Source organism: Alosa sapidissima, chromosome 9, assembly GCF_018492685.1.
Source record: "Alosa sapidissima isolate fAloSap1 chromosome 9, fAloSap1.pri, whole genome shotgun sequence".
Lineage (NCBI taxonomy): Eukaryota > Metazoa > Chordata > Actinopteri > Clupeiformes > Clupeidae > Alosa > Alosa sapidissima.
In genome coordinates this window covers 25,828,272-25,838,271 of record NC_055965.1, presented here as the reverse complement: position 1 = coordinate 25,838,271, position 10,000 = coordinate 25,828,272, and the positions used below count along the sequence as shown (strand labels likewise).

At 41.2% G+C, this 10,000-nt stretch overlaps 2 protein-coding genes across 2 annotated transcripts in view; both read right to left on the bottom strand.

The window, feature by feature from the left end:
- LOC121719457 (mucin-2-like) overlaps positions 1 to 3,367 on the bottom strand; it is an 89,108-nt gene extending 85,741 nt beyond the window's left edge. Inside the window, exon 1 of the mRNA XM_042105106.1 lies at positions 2,997 to 3,367. The gene's annotated coding sequence lies outside the window, so the exon portion shown is untranslated. The remainder of the gene's footprint in view (positions 1 to 2,996) is intronic.
- Positions 1 to 10,000, bottom strand: part of LOC121718489 (CMRF35-like molecule 8) — a 33,849-nt gene that overhangs the window by 15,519 nt on the left and 8,330 nt on the right. Inside the window, exons 3-5 of the mRNA XM_042103500.1 lie at positions 9,802 to 10,000; positions 9,236 to 9,331; positions 5,670 to 5,771 (exon numbers count right to left, since the gene is read on the bottom strand). The exon at positions 9,802 to 10,000 is cut by the window's right edge and continues 89 nt beyond it. Of these exons, the coding sequence (XP_041959434.1) occupies positions 5,670 to 5,771; positions 9,236 to 9,331; positions 9,802 to 10,000 (397 nt within the window). The remainder of the gene's footprint in view (positions 1 to 5,669; positions 5,772 to 9,235; positions 9,332 to 9,801) is intronic.

The window sequence follows — 10,000 nt, the reverse complement described above, 5'->3', positions numbered from 1 at the left end:
CTGATTGAGACAGAAAAGTTGCTGAGAAAGGTGTCTTTATGATTAGGTTCAGTTTCACTTGTGCATACGCGCATAGACATTGAATGAGCGCTCACATTACTACACCCTAATTGTAGGCTATGCCTCTTTATTTGATCACACACAATTAAGAAATATTTCCTAATCTGGAAAATGTAAAAAAAAAATCGGCCAGCGTTTTTATAATAGTCTAAAACAGATAACAGTCGGAGAAAGGCACAGAACACAGTTGCATGTCCAGTGTAGCCATAGGTCTGGTGAATATAACCTACCGAATGCAGATGGCTACAAGCTCATGCTTTGCCTGGTCTAGACTAGAAGCTTATGTTTCAAAGATTTAGAAGCTGGGCACGTAGCGCTCCAGAATCTTTGGTAGCAACCCCGCCCCCTGGTAAAACAAACGTGTTTGTCAGAGAGAAAAAAAAACTGATCATAAAATGTAACATAAAAAGGAACGATGGTGTTGTAGAAATGTAGCGGCGTAAAAGTACAGATAATTGCTGTAAAATGTAACGAAGTAAAAGTCAAAAGTATGCACTATAAATTCTACTTACAAGTAAAGTACAAATACATGGAAAATGTACTTAAGTACAGTAACAAAGTATTTGTACTTCGTTACATTCCACCACTGACTGAATGCTTCTAAGGGTTGTTATTGTCTGTCAGTACAATAACTGAGTACTACAGATTTTCATTTATGTGACTTACCCACTATGAGCTTCACTATGGTTTTAGAATCTAATCCCCATCTATCAACTCCACACACATAGATTCCAGCATCCTCTAGGGTCAGGTCATGGATGGTCACGGTGAAGATGTTTGTGTCCTTGTCCTGTAGAGATACTCTCCCTCTGTGGGTCCATTCTGCCTGGCCATTGGACCGGATAATTTCAACACTGTTTTTAAACCCTCCTTTCAGTAGGTACTTTGGGTAGGGCTCATATCCCTGCTGATATGGACAGTTGATGACAGCATTTCCTCCCTCATGTCCTCTCACTGTGATCTCACAGCTCACACAGCTCAATACTGACAAAGAGAGAGGGAGAGGAAGAGAGAGAGAAAGAGAGGAAGAGAGAGAGAAAGAGAGTTTGTCAATGTGTCACATACAGAGAGAGAGAGAGAGAGTAAGAGAGAGAGAGAGATTTGTCACATAGAGAAAGAGGTTTCAGTTGTATCAATATTACCTCCTAGATCTGTTATATCATTCCTTATCATTCTCCCCCCCCCCCCCCTCCCCGACACACAAACACACACACACACATGTACAGTTTTTATTTAAATCCTCTAATCACATTTATTACAGAAATTCTTAAAATATTTTCAGAGGTGAAATGCATGCAAATTTGACATCGTCGGTATACAGAAAAACACTGCGTACGCCACAGAGCAAGACTGCCTGTTACACAACAGCGGGATATTGTCAGCTGGATTTTCTAGACAGCCATGCCAGTCATAGCCCACTGACAGTTGTTACGACCCTCTCTGTCTCTGGCTGTCTTTGCTACAGCAGAGCCTTGGCTGGCTGGAGACGGCAGAGTGCTTGATTGCCAATTAAGACACACCTGTGCGCAAATGGGCTTTAAAAGCCAGACCAACTTGCTCTCTCTCTCTCTCCCGAACCAGACACACACATAGACTCAGGCTCACGACATACATTCATTCATGCACGCACTCACTCACTCTCGCATACATTTCCCTTGACTATACAACAAACATTCACCACACTCACTCTGATTTTCCTGCCGGCGTTCCAATTACTACACACTGAACCAGATGATCCCACATCCCCTAGACATACGTACTAGCCCACTGACAGTCCCTGTCCCCCGCAAAAAAACATTGAGATATAAAAAAATCTCTTACCAGTGATGTGGAAGATTATGAATGTGAAGGTCTTCACTTCAAAAAGACCAGTCATCTTCACTGTATTAACTATGAACCAAATCTCCTCTGTGACAAAAAAAAAATACAAAATGAAATAGTATCTAAATAAAAATCTCAACTGTAAAATAATTTTTTGACATGTATCATTCTACTGTGTACTGCTGAATACACGTCATACTAGTATGTGTCTGTTTGCTGCTGCTCACCCTTTTTCCCCATAATGCCTTGTTGTAACGTTTATGTTTTATGTCTTAATATCTAGAGCCCAGTGATGATGATGTCCGTCTTGATAACACTTTAACGTTCTTCAGAGATGGACATTGTGGTTGCCGGTTCCAACTAACATACTGTACCAATATATCTTACAGGTTGCATGTGAGCATTAGACTGTCAAGTAGCATTTAGAGGTCTCTGTTCACACTGAATGTATTAAATATAGTGTTGTGTTCTATCATGTCATGTTTCTTGTTCAAAATAGCAGAACAATGGAAGTTACAGAATTAAAATAGACACGATTGGTTATGATGGATGAAATGGTTCCTGAGATATGAGCCCACTTTCACTTTCACTAACTGTCTAACTAATGCAAATATAATTTCTGGCTACTTTAATATCAGACAACACCAGGTCAGCAAAGACAAGGAGGTTCTCAGAATTCATTTAAAATCACCATTACCATGAACCTGGTAGAGACCAGGTCCATATTTCATTCTACATTAGCCAGCTACTACACACACACACACACACACACACACACACACACACACACACACCTTAGGCTATACACACCAACATATGCTCTCTGTCTCCAAACAATGTCATGCAAAATGAAATCTCTTACCAGCAAGGGAGAGGAGTATGAACTTGTTGGAAGTTTTCATTTCAGAGATAAGTCTTCTTCCTCGCTGATTTAACCAATAGCAGTCTCACACAGTAGGACTCTAGATCTGACCAACAATCATCACATACATCATGAAATCAAGTATAGTCTGAAACAATTAAAAAAGCTCATCAAAAGAAATGTCACATAGCAGATATGTCTGCTTTTAAAAACAATCTGTGTCTTTTCTTTCAACTGTCTCCATCCAGCTCACCTTTGCTTTGCCACAGAATGGTATTTTATCGTCCTATCAGCTCGATGTCCAGATCGCCTGGTGATGATGTCATCTGTGTCCCCCAGTCCTGTCTGAGCTGAGGAGAGTCCTTCTTGATGAAACGTGACGCCTGATTGGTTCAGTCACCCTGAGAGGTGGCCACTACCATCTCTGTTGTGTATTTCCTGTCTTTACTAAACAATTCACTGACTTAGACAATTGTCACTGACTCACTCTCTCTCACTGACCTCATCTGTCTCTTTGTTGTCCTTATTTTGAAGTAGGTCTCTGTACCCCTCCCTCCACTCATTTTACTGTTCCCTAATTCCACTCTCTAGCTTTCTCTCTATCTAACAATGTTTGTCTCTCGCTCTCTCTGTCTTTTCCTCTGTTGTTCTGAAGCGCATCTATCGGCTCTCACACCTTTTATTTATGTGCAGCCACTTGACCACTAGTCACTTGACCACTTTTCACAAACACAACACTGCACCTTGCTCTCTCAGTGTATCTCTCTCTCTCTCTCCCTCTCTCTCTCTGATGTCTGACTGGTAACACACTATCTGTTACTATTTTTCATGTCTTTTGTCGCTCTGTGTCTTGAGCCTTCGTTGGCACAAATGGATGTGGGGAAATAGCTTTTTTTTCCAGCCCATGTTCATCTTCATGAGGAGGAGTCTAATAACCACCAGTGACGTCCATGTCCAGGGGTAAATACCAATGAAACAATCCTGTTTGCAACACTGCTACCTTTTCCATTCCAACCAAAAAACAACCCAGTCAAGGAGAGACAGAGAGAGAGAGAGGAGAGAGAGAGAGAGTCTCTGGATGCATTGTGTGACTGCAGGAAGCTTCAGTTAAAGGGACACCAGGCAAAGTTTTTGTGTTAATTAATCATCAAGTCGGTATATGGTTAAATGACTCATTACGGGGCGAATGAAGGCTCTCTCGCCCGCCCCTACTGCCTGTAGGAAGAATATCTCACTTGCAAGTTCGGTGTATCCTAACCGCCGACCGAAGCAGGATCAGTTTACAACACAGAGGCAGGCTAACAAAATGCTAGAGATTGTTGCAAATGTGTGTATAATGGCAGAGCCGGCAAAGAAGCAACGAAAACCCTTGACGGAAGACGCAAAGAAAAGGAAAAGAGCTTCAGACCGAGCGAGGGGGAGTTTCGTAGAGAAAAAGCATCAGGCTTGCCTGGTGTCCCTTTAAACTAAAAACCACATGGTTCTGACCACACTGCTGCTGAAGTGGCTCTGCTCTGTCCTTTAGCTGCAGTGGCCTTCAGTTAAACCACAGGCTATTTAAGGGGAAGAGATCTGTTCATGACACGCACACATGCACGCACGCACATGCACACACACACACACACACACACACACACATTATGAAAACCATGATAGGATATCCTGTGTATTACTTTTATTATACAATAGGCTATTTACAATTTACAATCGATGGATCTTAAGAAACTATATGAATAGAGGATGTGTTTTGGTCTAAATGTACAATACATCAACATTGAGATGAGATTACACTTGGACAGGACACAGGCAGACATGCATATAAAAGACAGACATTTGTAGGGGTGCGTTTGCATGAAACAAATTAATGGACAATGACACCCTCTACAGAGGTTATTAGGTAATAACATGTGAACTTTAGAAGGCCAAAACATACTGGCGGTTGAAGCAGAACTAACAATAAAGAGGAAAAATCAGTACATTTGTGCTTTATTGTACATCAGTACATTGTATATTATTTAATATGTAATTCAGAACAAACCAAAAGCATAAAAACAGTAAAGTTCTATGACATTTTATAATGGTCTTTGTCATATGGAGATTTACAGGGACTCAACTCAGGATCTCCTGACAGTATGCTACCTACCACTTGATGTCGCTAGGCCCTGCTGTCCTAATGTCACAGTATGCTACCTAATAAAATCCACTTGATGTCGCTAGGCCCTGCTGTCCACTCACTGACATGAGGCTCTGGTCAACTGCAACAGGTTGATCAATGGGTGGTGTTGGGGTTCAGGTTCTGGTAAACTGCATCAGGTTGGGAGGTGCTGGGGTTCAGGTTCTGGTAAACGTCATCAGGTTGGGTGGTGTTGGGGTTCAGGTTCTGGTAAACTGCATCAGGTTGGGAGGTGCTGGGGTTCAGGTTCTGGTAAACTGCATCAGGTTGGGTGGTGTTGGGGTTCAGGCTTTGGATGGCGTTGGAGTCTTGTGGATAATTTTCATAGTCAGCACTTTCCTTGGAAAAACAGTTTGTTTATAAAAATGCTATCAATAAATATGAATTGGTATGACAATTTTCAGGAGACAGTAACCCTCTACTGGAAATGAAATGCACATCATGCATATTACAGCAAATGATGTATCTTGAATTGAAATAATGATTACGATAGTTGATTTCTAGTATTACAAAAACAATGTTACTCATTACCGCTCTTGGTTTTCCTGCAGAGGACTGAGGCCTATTTGGTCTGTGAGCTGTTGACGAGGGGGGAAAAATACAGTCACTAGCTCACTAACCGAAATATTACTGTAAGAAACTGGTGACAGACACTAACAGCCAATCATTTCAGGTGCATTGCTGAGCTGTACGGTCAACAACACAACTCAGGTAACGTGTGTGTGTGTGTGTGTGTGTGAGTGAATGTCCTACCTCTATTCCTGGCTCTTCTCATGATCAGTCTGAAGGTCATTACCAGCAGACCAAATAAAACCAGAGCAGCCATGATACCAACAATCAGGTGTAGAGGATGACCTGTGAAGAAAACACAGATTATATTCATTGGTAACACTTTACTTGACAGTATCGACATACGAGTGACATGACACTGTCACGAATACATGACACTGTCATGACACATGAACCCTAACCCTAATCCTAATCTCTAATCCTAACCCTAAACCTAAACCTAAACCTAACCCTAATCGTAACTTGTTATGACCAAAACCGGTAACACTTTACTTGACGGGTGAGTTCATAACATATTCATAGCAGCTGTCATAAACTGCACATAAGCATTCATGACTGTTTCATGAGACATGACTCAACATTCACACCAAACCTTTTATGAATGTGGAAGACAGAACGACGACAACTTGTCAAAATAAAAGTCCAACAATCGCAGCATTGCCGTTTTTATTCCAAACCTCTTACCTGATCACATCACATCTGAGTCAATGGGCTACTCCAGTGCCAAAACGAGAAAACAAGAAAATTATTTTTCTTTCATAAAATTTATTTGTTTTATGATGTAACCTTTGCAGATGATTTCTCATCTTTTGCTACTGGTAATGTCCAACCATTCCAGGTTACACAAATACGTTACACAATACTCCCAGTGTTAAACTCATTACAAATACACAACTTGTATAGTTCACAACTTGTATAGTAAAGTGACATTCGATGTAGACTATTCAAGATATTCATGACATATTTACAAAGGCTGGAAAGATTAAATTAATGGTATCCATTATGAAAAATTGGAGGCAAATTTAAAACAATGCTGCTTTGCGATTGTTGGACTTTTATATTGACAAGTTGTCGTCATTCTGTCTTCCACAGTCTCATCCAGAAGAACATTTATTGCATTTATTGTAAAGAACATTTATTCAGTATACATGATTCACAATATTACCAACAAACCAGTGTGTGTGTGTGTGTGTGTGTGTGTGTGTGTGTGTGTGTGTGTCTGTCTGTCTGTGTGTGTGTGCGAAGCAACCAACATACAGAGTAGACTCTCATTTTTTGGGTGGTTAAGTTGAGAATGAGAGTTTACTCTGTTAATTACTGTATGTTGTTGTTTCACACACACACACTCTCTCTCTATCTTTCTCACACACACACACAGACACACACAGAGACAGTATATTAAACAGATGAGTTTCCATTGAGTGATTGAAGGGTGGTAATCTTACATTTGTTAGTTTCTACATGGGAGGGGGTGTATTGTCATGATGGCTTCTTTAGGAGAGACCAGACATTGTGGTTGTGGTCTGTATAGTAAGCATGAAATTGAGAGTAAATCCAGCCATGGCCACAAGGTGTCAATCTTACTTCTACATGAATTTACCTTTGAAGTTCACCTACACAAATTATCCAAAGCTGCCATATTTGGCCATATAAGAAGATCTGGGTGTTACTGTAATCGTATGGCAAGTTGCACTGCAAGATAGCTCTGGGGTAGCAAAAATCAAAGTGTGCCCTCTTAACGTACCAAAAAAAAACAAAACACAAAAAGTATCCACTCAGAAGACAAAGTGTGTGGACCAAAATGTGAATTTAACAGATGTGATCATTCAAAATCCCCATGTTATTTTCTCATAGGAATTTCCTTATAAAGGGAAAGATGGCAGCTTTTTTGTCGGCAAACTTCAAAGGTCTGATGGGAGTGAGAAAGTGAGAGAGTGTGTGTGTGAGAGAGAGACAGAGCATTTGTTTAAGAGAGAACATAAGTCTGTGTGTGTGTGTGTGTGTGTGTGTGTGTGTGTGCGTGTGTACGGAGCCCGGGAGAGCTCACTTTAAGTGATATTTTTTCTGGTCGTGATAATTTGTGAGCACGTTTTCCTTTAATTAAGCCCTCGAATTAATAAAATGTGAGCACGTTTTCCTTTAATTGAGCCCTCAAATTAATACAACGTGACCCCGTTGTAGGCCTAAATTGAGCTCTCGAAATATGTATTTCGTGCTCACATTTAGTAATTCCCGACATTTTCTCACTGCTCGCTGTGCTGTGGTGGCAACTTCATGTTACCTTGACATGGACTAGGCCTACAGCTGTCTGTAACAGTTCATATTGGTAATGTGATGATAACCGTAAGCAGCTAATTAAAGACTTTAGGTGGTCATGTTTTATAGCAGACTTCTACTCTTTGTAGCAGGGGCACTGTGGTGTCAACCGCCAGCTATGGAGACCCATAATGGGGAGATTCTACTAGGCTACAAAGGCTACTCGCGGGCTCTGTTGTAGCCTAATGACCGGTTTCCACTATCTCCTGGATTGTTGACTTAACTGTGAGGTCTAGAAGTCAATCGAAGCACATCACAGCGACAAGCTCCCAAACAATTACAACACGTAGACCTACTGTTGGTACAAATAGGCTACTGCTGGTACAAATAGGCTACTGCGTATTAGTAGTATCGCCTAATACCCACCCAATACAATAAGGTTCCCTCTAGCGCCCGATGGGCCTCACCATAAAACCCACGCGCACACCAATGATGCACACAACGAGGTAAGCTTTGATACGGACTATGAAACGGGAGACATAAACAGTGTCGTTCACGATGCTCAGCTTCTCAGGCTATGTAGCCCAGCTCACACCGTTCGCGATAAACACCACAGCTCTGCATACACTTGGACCTCAACAAACACTCAAAACTTCGCCAAACATTCAGCTGGACGATGTTGGCAAGGGGCCTGTACAAACACACACAATCATCTGCTCTCCCACCTACAGCCTACTGTACCTAATGGGGCTATAACCAGGTGCACTGCATTCAATGAGATTCCCTCTACATCACTACAAGCGACACACCTCCCGACGTCATTCCCGGGGATACCCCATGACGCCACACTATGTTTTTGTGCACACGATTTAATTTCTTCGAGCCCACGTTTTAATTATTCGTGGGTGCGTTTTAGTAGATCGAGATCTCGAATATACTATAACGTGCTCATGTTTACATGTGTCAAGACAATATTGAGTGCACGTTTTACAAATTGTGGCCACGTTTAAGTAGATCGTGCACACAATGTTCTATAACCATGTTCACAAATTGTGCTCTCGTTTTAATAAATCGTGCCCTCGTTTTAGTAAATCGTGCGCTCGTTTTAGTAAATAGTGCACTCGTTTAATAAATTGTGCCCTCGTTTTACTATGCTTAAAATGAGAGCTCAATTTAGTAAAATGAGCTCACACTATAGTAAAACGAGAGCACAATATAGTAAATTGTGCACACGATTTAGTAAACCGAGCGCACAATTTAGTAAAACGAGCATACGATTTAGTAAAACGAGTGCACAATATAGTTAAACGAGGGCACAATTTAGTTAAACAAGAGCACAATTTAGTAAAACGAGCGCACAATGTAGTAAAATGAGCGCACATTCTCTCAACATGCAAAACATTTTGCGATGACCCCTCTAGGGCTCCGTACGTGTGTGTGTGTGAAGGAGAAAAAGAGAACCCAACTAATGAAATGTATTATAAAGACCTCACCGTCTGATGTAGGTGATTTTTGATCATGCAAGTGTGTGGTCCTCTCAGACTCTGTAGTGTTGGACAGCGTTCTGGTTGTTGTGTTAATGGTGGACACTGACACAGGAAGACACATTTGAAATGAGAGATTAAAAATAGACACAGAACTCTAAGATGAAGAGAAAGAGAAGTGAAAAGATCACACGCAGCTCTTATAATTACTCTTAGGTTAGCTCTTAAGATTGTGATACTCCGGACACACTTTGTCACACACACATCATAGTATGATCGCATCAAAACATTAGTGCCCCCAGCACTCCCATTCACAAAGGCTATTTGACCTGAAAATGACAATACCGTTAAAGTTCTTAAAAGTGGCGCATATGTCCTAATTATGCTTTTCAACAAAAGTTACATTCACAAAATACGTGAATGTAACCTACGTTGCATTTTGGCGAGAGTTACGCTTTAGGCAGACAAGGACCCTTCCATAGATAGTAGCACAGAGTAGCTTATGTTCAGTCATTACAGTAAATGAGTACTTCTAAGGGTTGTCCAAATGTGGCATGTTAATTTATGTGACTTACCAACTGTGAGCTTCACTAGGGTTTTATTATATATTTCCCCTGTGTCAACTCCACACCCATATGTCCCAGCATCCTCTAGGGTCAGGTCATGGATGGTCACAGTGAAGATGTGTGTGTCCTTCTTGTTCTGCAGAGATACTCTCCCTCTGTGGGTCCATTCTGCCTGGCCATCAGACCAGATGACATCAACACCATATTT